Source organism: Mus musculus, chromosome 11 (assembly GCF_000001635.26).
Source record: "Mus musculus strain C57BL/6J chromosome 11, GRCm38.p6 C57BL/6J".
NCBI classification, from domain to species: Eukaryota; Metazoa; Chordata; class Mammalia; order Rodentia; family Muridae; genus Mus; species Mus musculus.
The window spans coordinates 103,865,959-103,889,512 of record NC_000077.6 but is presented as its reverse complement, the minus strand read 5'-3'; the positions used below and the strand labels follow the sequence as shown (position 1 = coordinate 103,889,512).

At 44.0% G+C, this 23,554-nt stretch overlaps 1 protein-coding gene and 1 pseudogene across 1 annotated transcript in view; both read left to right on the top strand.

Moving 5' to 3' along the window:
- Positions 1-23,554, top strand: part of Nsf (N-ethylmaleimide sensitive fusion protein) — a 132,275-nt gene that overhangs the window by 64,544 nt on the left and 44,177 nt on the right. Inside the window, exons 9-12 of the mRNA NM_008740.4 lie at positions 6,572-6,771; positions 16,203-16,368; positions 16,848-16,922; positions 17,167-17,354. Coding sequence (NP_032766.2) covers positions 6,572-6,771; positions 16,203-16,368; positions 16,848-16,922; positions 17,167-17,354 — 629 coding nt within the window. The remainder of the gene's footprint in view (positions 1-6,571; positions 6,772-16,202; positions 16,369-16,847; positions 16,923-17,166; positions 17,355-23,554) is intronic.
- Gm8738 (predicted gene 8738) lies at positions 9,197-9,598 on the top strand (annotated as a pseudogene).

The following is a 23,554-nucleotide window of genomic DNA, read 5'->3' as shown; positions in this document are numbered from 1 at the left end:
ACTCGCCATCCCCCTGCCTCTGCCCTCTGAGTGCCTGGCGTCACAGGTGTGCACCACCACACCTGGTCCTCACCTCATTTAAAACATGTTTGGTTTGGTGTTGTAGACTGTGAAGTCCAAGTCTAAGAACTGAGTAGAAAAATCAGTGTATAATAATTTTTAATGTTCTCTAGAATTCTTGATTTATTTCCTGTTTAGTTCAGTCAGCGGCAGGCCTTTCTTTCCCCTAAACAAACCATGCCCTCAGTCTTCTTGACAAACATCTCTTGAGAACTATAATTAAGATACAGCTTTGTGCTCAGATTCGAGGGACTGTCTAGAAATGCTTTCTTTTAAGGGATCTGGAATGGGTGCCACTCAGTTTTCACCTAGGTTCTTTTTAGACAGTCCCTCAGTGTCTCATCACTGAAACCCTCACTAAAGCAGCATGTGGTCATTCACTGTGTGGTGGTTTGAATGAAAATGGCCCCCAGCAGCCTTGTTGGAGTAAGTGTGTCACTTCGAGGTGTCCCTTTACCACCATAAAACCCCTAAGACAGGCTGTTTATTTGCTATCTTGTATAATTTGTATCTTCATAATAGCTCACGCATGTGTGTCAGTGAAGGTCAGTACATAGTCTACCGTTTGGATAACAAAATGAGTGTGAAGGTGGCCATGCTGGAGAGGAGCAAGCAGGAGAGCCCTGCAAACGCTGAGTGCATCACTTGCCCCTAAGTGTGGTCTCCACTGTGGTTTAGTTATGTGGGTGTTGTTGGCAATGTCGCCATCCTTGTTACGTGGTTTTAATTCACTGAGCTTCTCTCTTGGTCTATCTCAAACACACGCTTGTTCATTATAACCAAGACTGCATTACCAGCAACCACTTTAGAGGACCTCAGATTTGAGCTTCCTGCCATCTTCTTTTTAACTTTGTCTTCTCTTTTCTTTTTTCTTTTTTCTTAAAGATTTATTTATTTATTATATGTAAGTACACTGTAGCTGTCTTCAGACACACCAGAAGAGAGCGTCAGATCTTGTTACGGATGGTTGTGAGCCACCATGTGGTTGCTGGGACTTGAACACTGGACCTTTGGAAGAGCAGTCGGGTACTCTTACACACTGAGCCATCTCACCAGCCCTTGTCTTCTTTTTTCTTGTAGCACACATACGCACACACGCGCGCACACACATACCCCGCCCCAACTCTAGTAAGTTAGATTCCAGTGGAGCCTCAGTTTGTCCCCGGCATTAGCTGCCCTCTCCCTCTTTACGAAGCTTATGTGCTTATGTGGCATGATTTAACAGAATCACTCTCTCTCTCTCCAACTGCCTTGCTCCTTAGTCAAAATCTCAGATGTTCCTCAGCCTGCGAGCCTAGGCCAGCATCTGGCTGCTAAGTTTGACTTTAGAAAAGACCCACACTTGTGGTGTTGGGTCCCACTTTGAATCTAGGCTCTGTGCCTCAGGTGGACCCTGGGCGCCTTGTTCCTAAGCATCCCTGGCTCAGGCAGTGTCCTCTCCTGGTTTCTAAGATGACTAGCTCTTTTCTGTTCTCTCAAGCTCCTAACACAGCTTCCTCCAGCCTTCTGTCTCCACCAGCAGGCAGTAACCTAGCATCTTTATTTTGCTGGCAACACAGAAGCTCTCAGAGGAGGTTTTCCCCATCTTCTGTGGTACATGCTATCTGCTGAGCGAGGGACCTGACACAGTACCCGAGCTCCATTTACTCCTATAGTCAATGTAACCAGGCCTAGAGATGGAGCTGGGTAGTAGAGTACAGGCCCTGGACTGGATCTTCCCCAGATGTATACCGCGCATACAATAAACATAACTAAGCTATAAATGTAGGTGCCTACTTACCTACGTTAGAGAATAAGGAGACAAGATGGGAATCACTTGGAGACAAAAGTTAAAGCCTCAAAGTTGATGGAGAGGAAAAAAGCTGTTAAGCATGGATTTGCTTTTTGTTTTCTTTCTTCTTTCTTTCTTCTCTTTGACAGCTTTGTGTCCTGTGCAAGATACCTTTCTACTCAAGATAGCTCTCTGCTCTCGATCACTACTCTCTCTTGTAGACCAAAATCCAGTCCTTAGGAATTACATATCACTTCAGTCATTAACCCCAGGTTCCCTTTTGATTATCACATGGTTATGATCTTAGCCCTCTGACTCTAGAGACAGAGCCACATGGCTGAAGCTGCCGAGTTCTGCTGCTTGCTGGAGCTGGAAGCATAGATTTTCTTATCTCATGATGTTTTGCTGGTATTTTGAGACAGAGTCTCTCTCTCTCTCTCTCTGAAGCTGAGGATGGCTTTGAACTCACAGAGCTCTTCCCCCTGCCTCTGCTTCCCAAGTGCTGGGATTAAAAGAGTTTGGCACCACACCTAGTTTATCTCACACTTTTGGTTGGGAAGTTAGGTAATAGGGTTATAAATGAATGTGGCACTTTTATTTACTCCACGATGGTAATCTTTAAGATGCAGATTGTGGGGGAGTGGGGGGGGGGGAGGAGACATGCCCAGGACATGAAAGCTTGAGGTTCTTATGTCAGTTTAGGTGAAATTTGTGTTTAAGGAACTAAGAATGGCCACCTTGCCTAACATCCTTGTTAGTTATGCAGCTGTATACAACGGAGAGGCTAGTGCAGGATGACCTGAGTCTCACGCCAAGCCAGCTTACGGTGGTACCAGTCTGCTTAGGCTCACTTCTCCCTTCCTCACATTCTTCCCATTTCTTTTGTTTTCCTTTTTCCCAAAACCTTTCTATGTTGCCCAGAACCCCTTTCTAATCCCTTAGTTTTGATGGCTTGGCACACTCCTGATTGCCTCAGTTAACAGACTCCAGGAAATATGGCCTCAGACTTCTTCCCCAATTCCTTGACTAGTCTCAAAAGGAGATCCATCCTGACAAGTTGTCTCCTATATCCTGCCTGTAATGAGCTATTTTCCTCCTGGCCGCAAGCTCCTGGAATAACGACTCAAACTCAAAATATACTTACAGATACCTAGGTCATAGAGTTAGGTTCATATCCTGCATAGCTAATAACCCACTTATACAAATCCACACTCTGCCACGTGGCTGGTTACCTCTGCGCAGGCACCAAGTGTCTGTGCTCCTCACATCTTCCCCACCCCGAGACTCTCCCCTCATAGTGCTCTATCCCTCTCTGCCTCTGGCCCCCTTAGTCTCTCTCCATGGTATCACATCCTTCCCACTGCCCAAGCACAGCCCCTGTGCATCCCTCTAGGCCAGACTCAAGATCTCTTTGTTCCTGGGTCCACTCCTCATTTTTCCAATATCACCTCAGCAAAATCAGTCTTTCTTGGGTAGATGCCAAAGATGTTTCCTGCATTTCACTGATCCGTTAGGGTAGAGTCCTTCCGGCTTTCCATGCAGGTAGGGACTGCTCTTTGCACGTCTCGTGTCCTTAACACCTCCCGCTGTGCTTCATCCCAGCAGGAGCTTAGTACAGGTTTGGGCTGAGTGGAATCAGTTGTTATGATTCACTGAAAATTAGAGGCCGGTGCTGATTTACTAAGTCAGGAAAGACTATAATAATAGTAATAGCAAGCTCTCACTTCCACTGCTTAGTCATATAACCGAGTCTTTATGGAGCTGGATTGTGGAGTCTTCTTGTCAGTGTGTATTTCTTTGATATGCTAGAAAGGATTCTCGCCCCGATACCGGCTTGAAGCCGCTAAGACACCCTGTCGCTGTTTCTCCGACTGTATTGTCATTTCAAAGATAATATATGATGCGTCTCATAAGTGCACACGTCAGCTTTTTCTCTTAATTTTCATGGCAATATTTTGTGAACTATTTATAAGATGTGAGTTAGTTTAATTCAAACCACATTAAACTAAGCATCTTTCACTTACAAAAGCAGAATTGCAAAGTTCAGATTCTACTATTCATGAGCAGTTTGTTTTGATAATCAGGAAAGGCTTAGACACTGCAAATAGTCTGGCACACACACACAATCTTTTACAGATTTAAATTAGTTCAGTAGTGAGACCCATAAATTAAAGGGTTCAAGTAATTTTGAAAAATAGATTCTCCTCCCTCAGACTCTGATTTGTGGAGAAAAGAAATCTAGAATTTACCTGTTTGCCCCACCCCCACCCCCCACTTCTTTTTTGAGTGCATGCTATGCTATGTTTGGGCTAAACATTCTGCTGGGGCAGTTGTGATTCAAGATCAATAAAACAGTATTTCCCCTTAAACAGCACGTCACCTCAGAGAGAAGGTAGGTAAACAAATGACTGAAATATAAACCTCTGAGATGAGAAGGGGAGCCTGCTCCTCTTGAGAGCCATGGGTGAGGTTAGGGATGGAGGAGCCAGCCAGCCACTGTGGCTGGTGAAGCAGAGAGCTGCCGGGAGGTCACAGCCGATAGATAATCTCTTCTTTAAATCTGTGGAGTGGGAATCTAGGTCACCTGCGAGAGTTAGAGGCATGAGGTAGCTCTTGAGAAGAACTGAGTATTTCAATAATTCATAAGGAGAATTAGAAAAGAGATAACAAAGGCGAGAAAGAGAGGCGTGTGAGAGCATGAGAGTAAAGCAAAGCCCCACGCTCGCTCCTTTGCGAGCGAGCTGAAATTGGATAGTGTGGGGGAGGAGGCGCCGTCAGTCAGCACACTGCTGTAATTTGCTCCAGCTCTGCTCTATGGCCATATTGTGCTCAGGGCTCACAGGCCAGGGATAACAGAAGACTTGAAGAGCCTTTCCAAGAAAGTGGGACCTAGCCGGGGAGGGGTCTCCTTAAGAGGAGATTGATAAACTTGGAGAGAGTCTAGCTGAGATGAGGATAGGCCTTGACTCTGGGTCCTCTGCAAACCTTGCTGCTCTGCTCTTGCTCCTCCTCCTCTTCCTCCTCCTGCGCTTCATGTTTATTTATCTTTATTTTTATGCTTATGAGGGTTTTGCCTACATGTATGTAGGTGGGGGTACCATGTGCATGCCTGAAGAGGGCATTGAATCCCCTGGAACTGGAGTTACAGACCGTTGTGAGCTGCCATGAGGGCACAGGCATCTGAACCCAGATCCTCTAGAGGAGAAGCCAGTGCTGTTAACCACTGAGCCCCTCACTCGGCTTCTTGCACTTCAGTCGGCTGCATATGGTCAAATGGTAACTGCTGGCTTGGAGAGGAAGATTAAGAGTAAGGTTCCAAAGCCTGGTTGTCCTGAAGACTTGGATATGGGCTGTGATTGGTGGAACTAACCTCCAGGAGAAGAGCCAGCCTTACCCATAATGCAGTATAAGCCTTCTGCTCGAGGGCTGGGCCAAAGGTCAAAGACATTATACTGCCTATGGTTCCTGGGCAGAGCTTTACTCTGTGATGAAAAAGGATGCCTTTATGAGTTTCACTGAAGTTCTCTTTCTGCCTACAAGCTTAACCAGGAGTGCAGATCTCATTGTTTTCCAGAATTTTTAACGCGTCTTTTCTCGACATAACGATGCTACCTTTGGATGTCACTGGCAACCCAGAAGCTCTTCCTCTTCCTCTTCCTCAGAGTCTTGCTTCTGGCAGGGGTAGTCGTGTCGTGTGATTTCTTCACTTGTCGTCAGTGGTACCACTGTACTTCCCCCCTACAGAGAGAATCTTTAAGACTCTAATTTCAGATAAGGACAAGTCGTTTTCTCAAGAGCACCCTGTGTGTTGCACTTCCAGTTTCTTCACCTGCAGCTACGAGAGTAACACTGAAGTCTAGTACTTAGTCACTGCATAGAGTGCTGCGTCAGTGTAGCGTAAAGAAGACCACACTCAACAGAAACCATGGACTATAGCAGTGACATGGCGAAGGTCAGTGTCCCCAGAAGAGTGAAGAAAAGTCACAGGTCATCTTCATCTTAAGAAATGGAACAAACAGTCCTATAGAGTAGCCCAGAGACACTCTGGGGAGCCCAGATCATCAGTCTTGCTAATTTGGCTTGTTAGTGGCAAGTAATTGAAAACTATTTTTGAAACTTCATTTCCGTCTGGGTGGCCCTAAAAAGTCATACACCCACTTGTCATGTGACATTTGTCACTGAAGACATCTATCCTTACTTGTAAAATTGTTGCCATCAATCTAGACCATGGACCTCTCCTGTGCCAGCCCAGGCATTCCTGCTGAGTTTGTTTCCATCCGTTGACATGTTACCTTGTAACTAAGATGTAGTGCTCAGAGCCTGCTGTACTGTAATAGATGCATTTTCCACTAGAGTTTCTCCAAGGCAGACTTTCCTCCTGATCTCAAGCCACAAGAAAGCAGGTAATAATTCCTGGTTAGATATTAGGTCAAAGAGACACTTCCAGGGTAAAAGTGCTTATTCTAAGTGATAAAGAGTATCTCAAAAATCACTAACTTGCAGCTTCCCTCTCCCTTCAAATATAGCAGCATAGAGGCCTGGTTTCTGGGTTTTCTGTTTAAAACAACATAAGAGGCTTAACTGTTTCATCTTTGCCTACTGACAGCACTTGGACATTACTGTGTGTAAGTGACATGGGGGTCTGTGCTAAGGGGCATGTGAAGAAGGCAGGCCTTCCTTCAGATGTCCTCCACGGTTGCAGTGAGCTAGTGTGTAAGACTGTCTCTTCTTCCTTTTTAGGTTGCAAACATGTTAAAGGCATCCTGTTATACGGACCCCCTGGTTGTGGTAAAACTCTCTTGGCTCGACAGATTGGCAAGATGCTGAATGCGAGAGAGCCCAAGGTGGTCAATGGGCCAGAAATCCTTAACAAGTATGTGGGAGAATCAGAGGCTAACATTCGTAAACTCTTTGCTGATGCCGAAGAGGAGCAAAGGAGGGTATGTGGACATAAGACTAACTTACTAAAAATGTAGTATGGCTCACATGAAGAGTGATGCCCAGAGACATGGAGCTCACTTGTTGCTGTGATCTATAGTTTGAAACAACTTGCAGCTAAAATACAGTTGCTATCAATAAATCAATAATAATGCAGAATTCCCCTGGAGCAGTAGCTCTCAACCTTCCTGTCTTAGTCAGGGTTTCTAGTCCTGCACAAACATCATGACCAAGAAGCAAGCTGGGGAGGAAAGGGTTTATTCAGCTTATACTTCCCACACTGCTGTTCATCACCAAAGGAAGTCAGGACTGGAACTCAAGCAGGTCAGGAAGCAAGACTGATGCAGAGGCCATGGAGGGATGTTAGTTACTGGCTTACTCAGCTTGCTTGCTTATAGAACCCAAGACTACCAGCCCAGGGATGGCACCACCCACAATGGGCTGGGCCCTCCCACCCTTGATCACTAAGTGAGCCTTACAGCTGGATCTCATGGAAGCATTTCCTCAAGGGAGGCTTGTTTCTCTGTAATAATTCCAGCTCCTGTCAAGTTGGCACACAAAACCAGCCAGCACACTTCCTAACACTGTAACCGTTTAATGTAGCCTCTCATGATATGATGAACCCCCAGCCACAAAATTATTTTCATTGCTACTTCGTAACTATAATTTTGCTACTGTTATGACTTGTAGTGTAATATTTGTGTTTGTTGATGGTCTTAAGTGAAAGGGTCATTCAACCTCCCATAGGGGTTGTGACCCACAGCTTGAGAACCGGTGCCCTAGAGGTTATAGGGGGTTGGCATGGTTTGAAATGCTACTATACAATGTTCAAAAACAGACCTTGAATACACTTTCGAGTGATGCTTTTGGACCACTTTGTTTCCAAACACTTGAGCTCAATTTGTCTTTGGGAAAGAAGGGAAGTTAAGTCCATGAATAGATTTTAGGCATTTTCTGTGTCAAATTCCACAGGAAGTAGAATTCCCTTCAGCACCCAGAATCAGCTCGGTTGTGGATTCGTATCTTTTAAGTTATAGCATTACCAATTATTCCCACCTATAATGACATGGAGGAAGGTGGACATATATTTGGAGCTCCAGAGACCATATTTACACTGACTGTGAGTTTAAAACCTCAAAAGCTGGGAGGCTGGAGAGATGGCTCAGTGGTTAAGAGCACTTACTGCTCTTCCAGAGGACCCAGGTTCAACCCCCAGTGTTCATATAGCAGCTCATAGTTATCCATAACTCCAAGTATTCTGATGTCCTCTTCTGCTCTCCTGTGGTACCAGACACACATATACACTTAAATACATGCAAGCAACGTGTTCATACACATAATATAAGAGAAGTAAGTCTTAACGAAACCTCAAAAGCTGGATTTGGGCCTTAGGTGGGGAAAATTATTTGAAAACCAGACCAAGTTTCTTAACTGTGGCAGCTGTTTCATGTGTCATCTTGACCCGGGTCATAAGTTGCCCAGATGTTTAACTGTATACCCTGGGTGTATTTGTAAAAGTGTTTCTGGGTAAAATTAACTTTGAATAGGTAAGCTGAATAAAGTGGATTGTCCTCTCAGTGTGAGCAGAACTCATCCAGTCAGAGGCCACCTGGCTTCTTCTAAACAGAAACAAAGGAGCTAGAAGCCACAGAATGACATTTTAAGAGCCTGAGAGAAAAATCAAGTTTTTAAATTTTTCATATGAGATATAGGGGTGCAGTTCCATGGTGGAACACTGTGTTAGGCCCTAGGTTCAGTCCCCAGCGCTGCAAAAATAAATGACTGAATCTCTCGTTCACTTTAGCATCTGAATGAATGAAGTTCTGTGTCCTGCTGTGCAGTGGTTGAGGAGGGTTCTTCTCTGTTGATTTTTTTTTTGTTTTTTCCGCATATGGCCAAGAATGACGTCAGGGGGATTCGTACATCATTTTCTCATAACTGCAGCATCCTTCCTCTTACAGTGGTTGCCATTGCAACCACCTTGAACTCAGGTGGAAATAATTGCTGATGCTGTGATTTCAAAGATGGTGAAATAGCTTAATACATCTTAGAGTTAAGAAAAAGTCTGGTGGACGTACGTGGTTATGGAATGGTAAAGTGAGCTTGAGTGTATTTTAAGAATTCATTTTTCTTTTTGTTCTTTGGAAACTTAGAAAAAAGAAAAAGCATGAGACAGCAGTCCCTATAAATAGTTGCAACTGCTTTAAAAAACAAACAAACAAAACCAAAACAAACTAAAGAAGTAAAACAGCCTAATGGGCCCCAATAGTTACACACTAAACAAAGATGAGTTAACACGATCTAGAGAAACAGCTCATAAAAGCTCACTGGTGAGAGTTTCCTTGTAACTGCGAAGATAACTTTGGTACTGTTTTTAAACTCAGTCAGTTTAAACATGACACTACTAACGATGAAACTTCATTAGCGGTCTTGCCTAAGTCTCCCCGCTCCCCAGCCCTCACTCGCACGGTCCTGCCACAGTCCTCCTGCTGCCCACGCCATGGGCCTCAGCTCCAACTCTGCTGCGGGAGTTGAGTGGATCGCGGCCGATACCTTTGCTGCTGGCACAGCCACTCTCGGTTACCTGGCTTACAAGAAGTTCTACGCTAAAGAGAATCGCACCAAAGCTCTGGTGAATCTTCAGATCCGGAAAGACAACCCAAAGGTGGTGCCTGCCTTCCACATGGAGGATCTGGGGGATAAGGCCGTGTACTGCCGATGCTGGAGGTCTAAAGAGTTCCCCTTCTGCGATGGGGCTCACGCAAAGCACAACGAAGAGACTGGAGACAACATGGGACCTCTCTGATCATCAGGGAAAAGGAAACCTAAGCCGGGCATGGTGGCGTAAGCCGGGCGTGGTGGTGCACGCCTTTAATCCCAGCACTCGGGGAAGCAGAGGCAGGTGGATTTCTGAGTTCGAGGCCAGCCTGGTCTACAGAGTGAGTTCCAGGACAGCCAGGGCTATACAGAGAAACCCTGTCTCGAAAAACCAAAAAAAAAAAAAAAAAAAAAAAAAAAAAAAAAAAAAAGGAAACCTAATGGACAGTTTCATGGCTGCACCCAGCATGCTGTGATGTCACCTGATGACTTAGGTAGAATGGCACCCAACCCACCGTCTGATTGGCCTCCCCGGTTCTAGATGTGGTTGACCCCTGTAAATCACAGCTCTCATATCCATGGCATCGGCCTTGCTACTGAAACACTGAGGTGTACGTTTGTTGAAAGAAGAAGAAAGGCTAAACTAACCTCGTGCTATAATGGGTTATTTTGGTCTTGTAAGGATCCGTTCCTTTAAAATAATGGTCTTAGAATATAGTTGTATCTTGAGGTTAAAGTATTAAATTATTTCAAAATTAAAAAAAAAGAAAGAAAAGAAATGAAAGAAAGAAACTGCATTAGCAAAGAATTTCTAAGCCGGGCGTGGTGGCACACTAAGAAACCGGGCGTGGTGGCACATGCCTTTAATCCCAGCACTTGAGAGGCAGAGGCAGGTGGATTTCTGAGTTCGAGGCCAGCCTGGTCTACAAAGTGAGTTCCAGGACAGCTATACAGAAAAACCCTGTCTCGAAAAACCAAAAAAAAAAAAAAAAAAAAAAAAAGAATTTCTAGATAGAAATTAGTCATACCCATTCTCTTCTGTCACATCCAGGCATGACCAGCTAATGACTCCATGGAGGGTAATGTGGGTTACATAATAAAGAAAAGGCTCCTCTCTGTGACTCTCAACACCTGGCCAAAAGAGATGAATACTTCCATATAGGTCAACTAGATAAATTTAGAGCAGCCACTTTCGAAGGCTGTTGCCAGGGGCTCAGTGGCATCAGCCCTGTGTCTATGGGAAAGATGGCAAATGGTAGAAGCAGAGAGACAGGAGCCAGTACGTTGAAGAGGGTTGCACTGTGGAGTCCAATCCTTTGGCACATGTTAACTGATGTCTCGGTTATTTTCATCTGCGAATCTGACTCCTAATTCAGATTCTGTGAATACTGTGAGCTTGCCTTAAACTGGCACGCTGTGAAACTCAATGTTATTGTGCTGATTAACTGGGGAGAGGGAGCTGCTGGCAGGACCCAAGTCTGTAAGCTCTAAAAAGGCCAGAATGGTACCGATGTGCTTAGCACAGAGCACCCCTGTGGTCAGCAAAACCACAATCTTGCAGTCTTTGGCATCCTTCTTGACTCGTGGATAGAAGGCTTAGGTGTAGATGGAAGATGTGATATCACACGGCTCAGGGCACCAGACAAACATGCCAGCACTACAGCTCCTTTCTGCTTCTTGTCCATGAATGTTTTATGTTCATATGTTTTTATATTTCAGACAAGGTCTCACTATATAGACCAGAGTAAACTGGCCACTTAGAGATCCATCTGCTTCTGCCTCCTGTGCTCAGCCAGGCTATGAATACCTTTTGAAAATGAAAAATCCTACAGTTTTCCAGTCACGAACAATAGTGTCCTGGTTTTGCACTGAGTTAACTATAGCTCTATGTAGTGTTCTCTGGCAAAGTTTGAAGTTCCAGTTTTTCTGCCAGTTGATCAATGAACAGTTTGGGGCATGGGATTTTTTTTTTTTTTTTTACAAATCTAAGAACCATTTGACATTAGACAAATGTATAATATATATTCATTATGTACAGTGACACTGAGAAATGAAAAAAATTTTAATTTAATTTAGTTTTAAAAATACTTATGGAAGGAGAATAATTTTGATTGTTTAGAGGAAAAAAAAATAAAACTTAAATTCCAAGAACTTTGAAGAACACCTGGGTATCATTTCAATATAGAATCGGGCTAAAGAACAAGCAGCTCTTTACATGTGAGAACAGGAGCGCCCTAAGGCATTTTATCTGTTGGATGAGTATCCTGCAATTTTGACATTTTCTCTTCTGCCATATACTTTTATGAATTTGTGGAACTACCACTAAAGTTGGGATGTAACATTAGTATTCCCTCAGTTTATTTATTTACAGATTTAATATAATTCTAATTAATGTTTGGATTTGTTTTCTTTCATCCTTGGTGTGTTGACGAGCATGCCTGAGTGTACATGCCAGAGGTCACAGTTGGCACCTATCTCTACTATTCTCCCTTTTATTTTTATTTATTTATTTATTTATTTATTTATTTACTTATTATATGTAAGTACACTGTAGCTGTCTTCAGACACTCCAGAAGAGGGAGTCAGATCTCGTTACGGATGGTTGTGAGCCACCATGTGGTTGCTGGGATTTGAACTCTGGACCTTCGGAAGAGCAGTCGGGTGCTCTTACCCACTGAGCCATCTCACCAGCCCTCCCTTTTATTTTTTTAAGACAAATTTTCTCAGTGAACCCATGGCTGCCGTTTGGCTAGATTTGCTAACAAGCCCCCAGGCTCTGCCGTCACTGCCCACCTAACTCTGGGGTTTCAGGGGCACACCACTGACCACTTTTACATGGGTGCTGGAGATCAATATTTACAATTACACATCAATAGACTTAATTAAAAAGCATGTTTATAAACCAATAAAAGAAACACATAGGAGGCTTATCAAATATAAAAGAAAAATTAGCAATGGTAAAAATATATAATGTATGTTTTTGGATGTGAGTCTAGTCTTGTGAGCTGAGCCATCTCTTCCACTCAAATATATATAATTTATAAAGTGTGCCAGCACCTTCAGTAATTAGAAAGATGTGACTTAAAAGCAGAAAAATCAGCTCCATTAAAACCAATGACCGAAGCATGCACAGAAAGACAGTAGTATTGATTTGTCCATTGGCAATTGGTTTTTAGTGTTTTTTTAATTTTCCTTATTTGTGAGACTATATCAAGATAGGCACAGTCATGCATTGTGGGAGCTGCTGAGGACGTAACCCTAGATTTATCCCCATCACTACAAAATAGCAAGAAACAAAATTTTGTAGAAAAGCATTTGACACTCTGTTGTAAGGTCTTTAAAATATTCAGTATACCCTTTAACCTAACAGTTGTGTTTAGGAAGTAATTATGTATTTTGTCAAGGATTTAGGTAAAAAAAAATTACATTGCAGCCAAATATATAATTAGAAATATATAATTAGAAATAATTAAATATCTAACAGAAAGGAATTAGAGTATGTGGACTAAAAGAGCTACTAATAGTCATATTGTAGTTCTGGAAGAGGAAATAAGGCAATAGCTAGACTGGAAAAACGAGCCAGCCTAAGAAGCTGCAGAGTAGTCTGTGGGATTCTGTTTTGGTTAGCTGCCTTTAGTGCTCATGAGCTCTTTCTGTTTCCATGTTTTCCCACATTTCTTCTACTATGTTAGTTTGCAATTAGCGAGAGTGGGAGATTTTGGAGTAGTGATCCCTAAAAGCCTCTATCAACCCCCGCCCCTCAGGTGTCAGGGAGCTGGAGAGAGAGAGTGTAAGGGCCAGAGTAGCGGATGACTTCAAGGGAACCTCTTCCAGACCCAGTAGGACTGGTACATTATGAATTCAGAGACCATGGCAGCATGCACAAGACCTACTCAAGTTCAAACCCGATAAAACTGCAGCCGGGAGAGAAGAAAGAGGCCACAGAGTCCCGCCCCTAAATGAGAAGCTATTTGCAGTTGAAGGAATCTATCGGTTTTCTGCAGTGGACTGTCACTGGATATAGCAGCCACACTGCAGAGCAGGGCCCATGTGCAGGAATGGTTAGTCTAACGTGAAGTGGACCCCATGACTTGTTTTTTGTTTTTATTTTGTGTGTACATGTAGTTTTTGTCTTGGTGTTTTTATCTTATTGGTTTGGGGTTTGTTGTTGTTGTTGAATTGTTTTGACTTGGTTTGTTTTTTTTGTTTTGTTTTGTTTTTTGTTTTGGTATTTTTGTTTTGAGAGAGAAAGAATGTAAAGTTGGATGAACAGGGAGGTGGAGAGGATCTGGCTGGAATTGGGGGGCAGGGAGAACATGATCAAAGTATTTTACAGGAAGACAATTTTAATAAATAAAAGCAAAATATTTTATTTAAAAAACAATTAAAAACAAATAACTATTTGGACTTCTTTCAAAGAACAATAAGTATTCACGAGAAGACAAAGTATGATGAGCTCCCATTTTCTTAATGTTTTTATTAATTATTTGGAAATTTCACAATCACACTTCCCAGTCCTCCCAGGTCCACTCCACCCCCACCCTTGTGACCTCCCCCAAAACAAAAGGAGAAAAAAATATATACCAAGTTCAATTTGTATTGCTCTTATACTCACCGGAGCATGGTCAAACTCAGTGGCCGGCCCCTTAAAAATGAGACCCACTACCACCAAAAGCCACCGACTGGAACGAGCTGCATACATTTCAGCAGCCTTATCACAGTCTTTGAGAGTTCTCTTCAACGCCTTCCTTTCCAGGCTGTTTCTTTTTGGGGAATACAGATAGGGGAGGAGGTGGAAGAGAAGTTGTCTCAGAAGCCTTCTGCACCTCTCATTCTCAACTGTGAGTCTGTAGTCATTGAGACCAACGAAAAGATGCTCTCTTGCCCTTTATAGTCAGCAGCAGTAAGGATCATAGACTTGCACATGGTTTCTGGCTACAGCACAGTGCAGACCACAGATATCTCCATGGCCTTTGGTGGTAACGTGGGCCATGGGCATCAACAATGCCCTTGACTGCAATTCAGTCCATCGGCACCATCATGGCTCTTGGCAGCAGCGCAGGCCACGGATGTCCACGTGGGCTCCAGCAGCCACACGGGCTACAGATACATGGCCTGTGGTGGCCACATGAGTCATAGACATCCCCGTGGCTTCAGAGGGCAGCACAGACCCTGGACATCCCCATGGACTTCAGTGGTGACACAGGCCACAGCTGCCCATGTCACTTCCATACCCTTTGTCACTGGGTCTGTGGTTTGCTGTTCTCCCTTGCACACCATTTGGTCTCTTCCACCATTTTTCCTTCCAGTTTCATGAGTCCACTTTTAAAAAATGTTTCCATAGGACTTGCCCTTCTCCAGTTTTTCTGGGGATTCCGCAGGCTCTTCAGACCTCACACACACACCCCTGCCACCTGCTGCTGCCTGGTCTGCCCTCGGAGCTTCCATGGGTCCCATCACAGCCATGCTTCAGGTTTTCACCCTCGATGGCGATAACGAGCTCCCCGATTGGGTTCCGCAGCACTGGCTCCTCCACATTGCTCCAGCAGCTTGTAAAGGACTCCAGTACTCACCTGGTGAAAGGAGAGACCCAACTCCCACAAGTTGTCCTCCATGTGTGAGCCCTGACTCTCAGACATATGTACACACACACCCCATAAATAACTGTAAAATTAAAAAAATAGAAATATTATATCAATAGCATTTATCTTTAGGTGATAAGGGTAGTTTTAACTTTATTTTAAATTTTCTTACAACTTTTGCTAAGTTAACCCATTAACTAAGTTAAGACTACATCTCTTAATTTAATTTATTATTATTTTGGGTTTGTGTGCATGCATGTGCACAGAAATCAGGAAACAGACCTACTTTTGGGAGCCGCCTTCCATCATCATACATTCCAGGGATCTAACTCAGGTCACCAGGTTTGACCTATCTTGCATCCTTAAACCTCTCTTTTAAAATTGTGTTTGTGTGTGTAAAACTAACTGTATGACTGTGGATATGTATGAACTATGACGTGTGGAGATTAAAGGAAAACCAGTGGCAATCAATTCTTATTCTGCGTGTCTCAGGTATTGAACTCAGGTCATCAGGCGCAGTGGCAAGTGCCTTTACCTGCAGAGCCATTTCAGTGGCCCACTTAACCTCTTTGAAAGATCCTATTGTTATAGACCGGGTGTGCCTGCCCACTCCTTTTATCCCAGCACTCATCAGAGATTAATGAATTCTAATCATACCTAATCCTTAGGTTCACTATGCTCATCACTTAATTTATATTTATAAATTTTCATATTTATGTTATATTCAGTCTATTCTGTTTTATTATTCTTTGTTGTTCGCCTTGGTGTTAAACATAGAAAGTAAAAGAATCATGATTGACATCAATTAAGTCTATATTTCACGACAGTAGAGAGGATTTTGATCACCCCCCAAATGAAGACCTGTTGCATGTTTGATACGTCAGTTACCCTATCTGATTGCTACACACTCATTGCACACATTGCAATGTCACTGCACCCCATAATAACCATGTGGCTACTATCTTAAGTTTTCTAGTTCGCTCCCTCTGGCCCCTCTTGGGAAGCATAATTACTAAATATAAATTGTTAGAAAGCCCATGTTAATTTAAGTTAATATATTATTAGCTATTTTGCAATTCCAATATCTTCGAGAGGGCAACATCCGTGTTTTAATTTACACTATATACATCTATACTTATTAGTCAAAACGCAGCAAAGCAAACCCGTAGGATGCTTTGTTCTGCATTTCTCGATGAGTTTGTTTATTGATGCATTCAGATTGTGACCTTTAGCAGAATTTCCTTCCTTCCTAGCTTGGTGCTAACAGTGGCTTGCACATCATCATCTTTGATGAAATCGATGCCATCTGCAAGCAGAGAGGGAGCATGGCCGGCAGCACTGGAGTGCATGACACCGTGGTCAACCAGCTGCTGTCCAAGATCGATGGCGTTGAGCAGCTGAACAACATCCTCGTTATCGGTATGTCTGAAATAAAGGATATGCAGCGACGATGCGAACACCTTAGCTGCCGGCTCTCCTGCAGCTGGGCTTCGGGCCTGAGCCATTTTCTCCCAGAAAGTTTTAGCTGTTGTATATACAGAGCTGCTGTTCCTTAGGATGCCTTCTAGAAAGGAAAAACATTACTGCTTCTTACAGACATCGGAATTGCTGCATGCAAAAGAGAGACCGGGGAGCTGGAAAGACCACCCTGGTCTCTTTCAGCCGCGAACTTGCACCTTAGGTTTGCTCTTTAAATAGAGATTTCACTGCAGTCTTTCCATGTTTCCTACTAGGTAAAAAAAAACAATGCTGTTCTTGGTTTAGTGCTGTTTGGTTCGTGCTTGACTTTTGTAAGAGGTCCTCAGTGACGTTACGATTGTTTACGTAAACTGAAAGTATGTTTTATCTTACTTTTGGACTCTGATCATTTGCTTACCACTCTTAATATCTGCGTCCAGGAATGACCAATAGACCAGATTTGATAGACGAAGCTCTCCTTCGACCCGGAAGACTGGAAGTTAAAATGGAGATAGGTAAGTAAAGTAGGTCACGGGTGTGCACGCGTGCATGTTTATGTGCACATGTGTGAGTGTGTGTCTGTGCACACGAGACTTCACATGTGGCTTCAGACTCTATTAATGATAGCAACCTCATATTAAGTAATGTTCATTGTCAGCTGTCCACAGCTGGCCTGCCTAGAAGAGAACTGCGAGGATTGTGACTGGGTCTCCTGATGGATCCCCAAGACTAGGAAAATGTCTGTTTTTATCTCATCAGGCTTGCCAGATGAGAAGGGTCGACTCCAGATCCTTCATATCCACACAGCAAGGATGAGAGGGCACCAGTTACTGTCTGCAGATGTGGACATCAAGGAGCTGGCTGTGGAGACTAAGAATTTCAGTGGCGCTGAGCTGGAGGGTCTGGTGCGAGCAGCGCAGTCCACAGCCATGAACAGACATATCAAGGTCAGGAACTCATTGAACAGATGAGAACACACGGCCCGTGCAGGCCAGGCCCCATTCTCTACCACAGAAGAGAACACACGGCCAGTGCACACACGGCCCGTGCAGGCCAGGCCCCGTTCTCTACCACATATGCCAGTGAGAGTAAGCTGGCTCTTGATGGCGAAGAGAGGCAGAGTAAGGATTGCTGTCCACTAAAGGACAAGCAGCACTGTCTGCCCAGTGGTGACCACCGGTTTATTTGCCTTTGGTCACTCCCACCTGGCAGATGTGGATTTGACGATTATTGTTTTCAATCTTATAAGAAGCGGAGTCTTTTGCATCCAGGAGCTGTTTCTTGCAGCAGACACTGGATGTCTGCTACTTTTTAAGTTTGGGGCTAGTCATGAAGATGAATCTTGACCTTTTCCCTCAAGGGGTTCAGAGTCAGGAAAATGGACTAGTACAGAGTGGTGGTGGTGGTGGTGGTGGTGGTGGTGGTGGTGGTGGTGGGGTTCTGATTTTTTTGTTTATTTCTTTGTCTTTGTGCTGCTGAGAACTAAACTCGGGCTTAATGCGTGTTTTACAAACACTCTGCCACTGGGCTACAGCCCTAGCCCTTTTGATTATTTTTATGTTGGTCTTGCTAGTTGGCACAAATTGGCCTTGAACTTGCGCTGTATTGCAGGTAAGTGTTGAGTTTGTGATGGTCCTGCCTCAGATTCCTGTGTAGCTGGAATCCCCAGCGTGCAGCACCGTGCTGGGCTTAGTACAATCATATCATTTATACTATGGTAAGATTACTATTGAGGGGCCTTCTGTTTGGATCAGTGAAGTTTGGTGCATAAGTACGGGTGGTTCTTTCCCACGCTGCAGTTGTCCCTCTAATTCCTTAGCTCCCAGGCTTCTGTTGCATCCCTGACAGGACCTGTCTTCTAACTTTCTGACTCATATATAGTAATTCTACTTGGGTATTTTCTCAGATCTCAAATATAAGATCCAACAAACCACCTTTCCTCTTCTGTTTCTTTTTATGCCAACATCCCAGGTTAAGATTGCAGAGTCACCTCCTCTGTATACCTCTGCGTCCTACGTCAGCTCATGTGTTCATCCTCCTGGTTCTGTCCCGGAGCAGTGTTTTTCCAGTCATGGTCGCCACCTGCTTCCTATGCTCTAACTGTCCTCATTCAGATCATTTTACCTTCATGTCAGCCATGTCTGCAAAGCAAGTTCATAGTGCCTTGCCTGGCCCTTCCAGACATTTTCCCAGTCTATCGCCATGTATTCTGAATACTGAAAGACTCACCAAACTTTATTTTGTTTTCAGACTCTCCGTTCTTGCTTATTTTGTTTTGTTCTGCTTGGGGGTCTCTCTCTCTCTTTTTTTTTTTTTTTTTGGTTTTTCGAGACAGGGTTTCTCTGTATAGTCCCAGCTGTCCTGGAACTCACTTTGTAGACCAGGCTGGCCTCGAACTCAGAAATCCCCCTCCTCTGCCTCCCAAGTGCGAGTGCTGGGATTAAAGGCGTGCGCCACCACGCCCGGCTGGTTCTCCTTTCCTAATGCTGTGCTGTCTCCCTTCCTCGAGTAGTCACAGCGTGTGGGGTGGCTCTGGCTGACTTTGACAAATACTTTATCAGGCTGGTGTGGGGCTCCCTGGGTCAAGGTGCATAGGGTGGCGAGCCTTATGACCTGTGTAATCACCTGACCCATGTGAAGGCAGAAGGGGAGAACTAACTCTAACTCCACAAAGTCCATATGCACTGTCTCACATGCTGCCCTCCCCATCACACACACACACACACACACACACACACACACATGCACACACACTAATAAACAATAATTTCTAAAACAATATAGATATACCAAGCAGTGGTGGCACATAACCTTTAATCTCAGCAATCAGAAGGCAGAGACAGACGGATCTCTGAGTTCAAGGCCAGCATGATCTACAGAGTAAGATTCAGGACAGCCAGGGCTGTCTATCCCAAAAAACCAAAACAAAAAACAAAAAAACGTAACTACAAAATGGATTTATTACTGACCTGCTGATACAGGCTATAGCTCAGTAGTTGGCGTCTAAGGGGAAAAGTTAGCTTTAAGTTTAAAGACTGCTTGAGGTACAGACAAAGTACAAGACCAGCCAGGATCACATAGCAAGATTCTGTTCCAACACAAACACATACACACACACACACACACACACACACAGACAGGTTTAGTACCAGCTACATGCCATGTACTGTACAAAGAGTGGAAGCTGTAACTGCAAAGAATGTAACTGCCTGCTGTTAATCAGCATGCATCCACCTTCACACACAAGGTTAGAAAGCAGTAGTAATGCACAATACAGGAAGAGACAAAGCACTGGTGTGGTCATCTCATGGCACAGAGAAGCCTTCACAGAGGCTTCTTCCAGAAGGATGCGTATAAAAGGAGCATCGGCAGAGGCACAGGGACACAAGTAGAGTGATGGGCTAGAGTAACTTCCTATTGTTTCAGCGTGGACCCTAGAGGTAGTGCTGGGAAAGCCGGGAGCCAAAGCTGAGGATGAGCACAAAGAGCCTTTCATTCTCTGCGGAGAAGTGCAGACTCTTCCCCTTGCAGAGGTTTGAGAGCAGTAGTGACAGAGCGTCAAAACAGAAGATCTCTCTGCAGCTGTGTCAGGTAGGAGTGGAGTTGGTGACACGGGACAAGAGAGCAGATCAGACAGGAAGTAACGGCCTGAGGTTGAGCACGTCTCCGTTATTTGGGGGCTCCCTGTGGTTGGTTCTAGACTGCACTTGGTCAGACCCAGCCACCACGAGTTCTCTGAATAAAGCTAAACGTACAGAGTCTTATCCATCACTGTGTGTGGCTGTGGCTGTGGCTGTGGCTATGCAGTAATGGCTGAGCCGCTTTTGCTGCGGAATATGTGGCCTATAAAGGCTATTCAGAAAATGTTTGCTCATCAATATTCTAACCTTTAAGTCCACATCTTATTCATCCTGGAATATCCCACAGTTCACAGAAGGTGAACACTGAGCAGCATGTACATGTAGTCTTTACATTTTTTATTAAATTTATCCATTTATTTGGGGGTGGGGATGGGCAGTGGGCAGCAAGTGCCCTTAGTTGCTGAGTCATCTCCCAACCCATGTGTATTTTGTAAAGCAATAAGCCTACATGTGTATTATTTTTAAATCGTCCATTTAGTACCGTGTGGATGAGAAAGGGGGAAGTTTGCAGTGTACACACACGCCAGGGCACTTGTGTGGAGGGCAAAGGGCAACCCTGCTGAAGCTGGTTTTCTTCTGTCTTCCTGTGCGCTCAGGGAGTCTTAAGGTCTCCAGGCCTGCACATCAGTGTTAGTAAGGGGTCAGTGAGATGACTCAGTTGGTAAAGGTGCTTGCTGCCAAGCCTGACAACCAGAGTTCTACCCTAGGACTCACCTGGTAGGAAAGAAGTAATTCTTCCAAGTTGTCCCCTGACATCCACAGGCACATAGTGTCAGGCATGCTCCAACCCACACAGTCCGTGCATCTGCATCCACGCACATACACAACTCTCTCTCTCTCTCTCTCTCCCTCTCTCTCTCTCTCCCTCTCTCCCCATTTTTTGTTGTTGTTATCAGAAACAGTTTTTCTGTGTAGCCCTGGCTATCCTGGAACTCGCCCTGTAGACCAAGTTGGCCTCCAACTCTGAGAGATCTACCTGCCTCCCCCTCCCAAGTGCTGGAATTAGAGGCACGTGCTACTGCCACCCAGCATACTAATAATAAACTTAAATAAAATTTAAAAGTTGGTTTTAGAACTTTAAAACATTTACAGTAACCAGCAAGTCATTATGATATTCTGTTTTCAAGGTCCAAAAAAATGTTGGTTTTACTTCTATTTCCTTTTCAAAACAATTGGGCCAAAGCAAAGACTGAGCTAGGTCGACAAGAGGGGCCTTCCTGGTGGATGGCAGTCTTCGGTTTTTTGTAACAAGCAGGAAGCATAGTCATGAACTGCCTGGTGTTTGTGTCGTTGTACTTGAACCTGTGTTTGTTTAACTAAAACTCATGTGACATCTGGTTGTTTTTATGTTGAGAGGAATTCTGCTACAGGTAGAGAAGATTCATAACTCAGATTTCTTCCCTTAGCTGTGTTGGTGAACTTTAGTAAAATGACTTCTTTTCCAGAGACCTTTTAGCTGATTAAAGTCGTCCCCTGCTTAATTTCAGAGGAATGACGAGAGCCTGGAAAGGTCAGGTTTAGAAGGTCACGAAGCGTAAGGGTGACCACTGATATTTGCTGGTGTTGAAATACGAGCTTATGAGTTTGTGTCTCAGCTGGAAGGTGTCACTGTTTCTGTATTGATCAGCTGGCACAAATAAAAGGCAGAAAATAGCTTGTCAGCTCAACCAAATTGGGGAAAGGGTTTTTAAATGAGTAGAAGTTCAGAATTGTTGATTTTTTAAAAGTAAAATTGTATTGATGTTGATAAAATAGTAACTGTTAGCTAGGAAAAACTCAACATTTATTCTAATGAACAAGAAGTAATTTAGCACTATAATATTATTTATAGTTGGGTAACTTTAATAATTCCTGGAGTGCCTGAAAACAGCTTATTCTCCTCCCTCAACTCGTAGCCAATTTAATTCATTTATAACCTTCTGTGGTTGACTCAGGATCTTCTGTGCAGCCCTAACTATCTTCACTGTGTATTCCAGGCTAGCCTAGAACTCTCTCTCTTCTTCCTGTCTTCACCATGTAGTCCAGGCTGGCCTAGAACTCTCTCCTCCATATCTTCACCATGTAGCCCAGGCTGGCCTAGAACTCTCTTCTCCCTAACTGGCTTCACCATGTAGCCCAGGCTAGCCTAGAACTCCTCCCTAACTGTCTTCACCGTGTAGCCCAGGCTAGCCTAGAACTGTCTCCTCCTGCCCCAGCCTCCCAACTGCTGGGATTGCACATAATAAGCCACAATGTCTGACTTAAATTTTTAAAAAATATATATATAATTGACATATACAACAATTAGCCATATTTATAGGCTAGATTCTAATACATGTATGCAGTGTATAATGTGCAGATTAGACTAAATGGCATACTCATGCCCCGGGGGTGGGGACATTCGGCATCTCTGCACTAGCTGTTGCCAGCCTTGGTAAACATCCTCTGTGTACCTCCATACCCTCATACCCAAAGCCCCTCGTAACACATTCTCTTTATGTTTTTAGGCAAAGTTGTAGTAGACCAGGCTGGCCTCAAACTCTAGCGCCTCCTGCCTCAGTCTCCTTAGTGGCTCTATCCCTGGGGTCCTGCCTTTAGGAATAGCTGAGTCATGCATTCTGGGGCCCTGGTAGTGCATAAGAGAGGGTTCTTAGAAGAGCAAGCCCTCCAGCTTCCTGCTTGGAGATGGGAATGTTTCCTCCCACGCATGTCATTACTCCAGGGCCCTTGCCAGCGCCTACACCAGCTTGTTTAGGCTTTCAGCATCCTAAACTGAGACTGGTAATGTCTTTTCTTTATAAAGCCAGTCTGTGTCAGGTATTAAGGATTCAAGGATGCCAGACATACAGGAAAAATGAGAAAAGCTCTAACAGCTCCCCCCCTCTCTAGAGTCAACCAGTATTTGGGATATACCCTTGTCGCTTGATTTCTCCGAATTTATATGTATATGCGCACATAATTTATCGAAAGGGGCATAAGTATAATTGTACTGAGATTTGTATTTTTCGTTGTCCATTATATCTTGGGCCCCATTTCATGTCAGTACTTGTAAGATCCCCACATTACTTTGTACTGATGCAAAGTAGTCTAGAATACTGCCACATAAAATACAAGGTAGATAAACTGGGCATGGTAGTGAAGAAGATTAAGATAGGAAGTTGGGGGGGCGGGACACATACCTTTAATCCCAGCATTTGGGAGGCAGAGGCAGGCAGATCTCTGAGTTTGAGGCCAGCCTGGACTACAGAGTGAGTTTCGGGACAGCCAGGGCTACATAGTGAAACCCTGTCTTAAAACAGAACAAACAGGGCTGGAGAGATGGCTCAGCGGTTAAGAGCACTGACTGCTCTTCCAAAGGTCCTGAGTTCAAATCCCAGCAACCACATGGTGGCTCACGACCATCCCTAATGAGATCTGATGCCCTCTTCTGGTGTGTCTGAAGACCGCTACAGTGTACTTAGATTAAATAAATAAATAAATAGGTAAACAAATACCAGTAAAGTTCTAAAAACAAAACAAAACAGAAC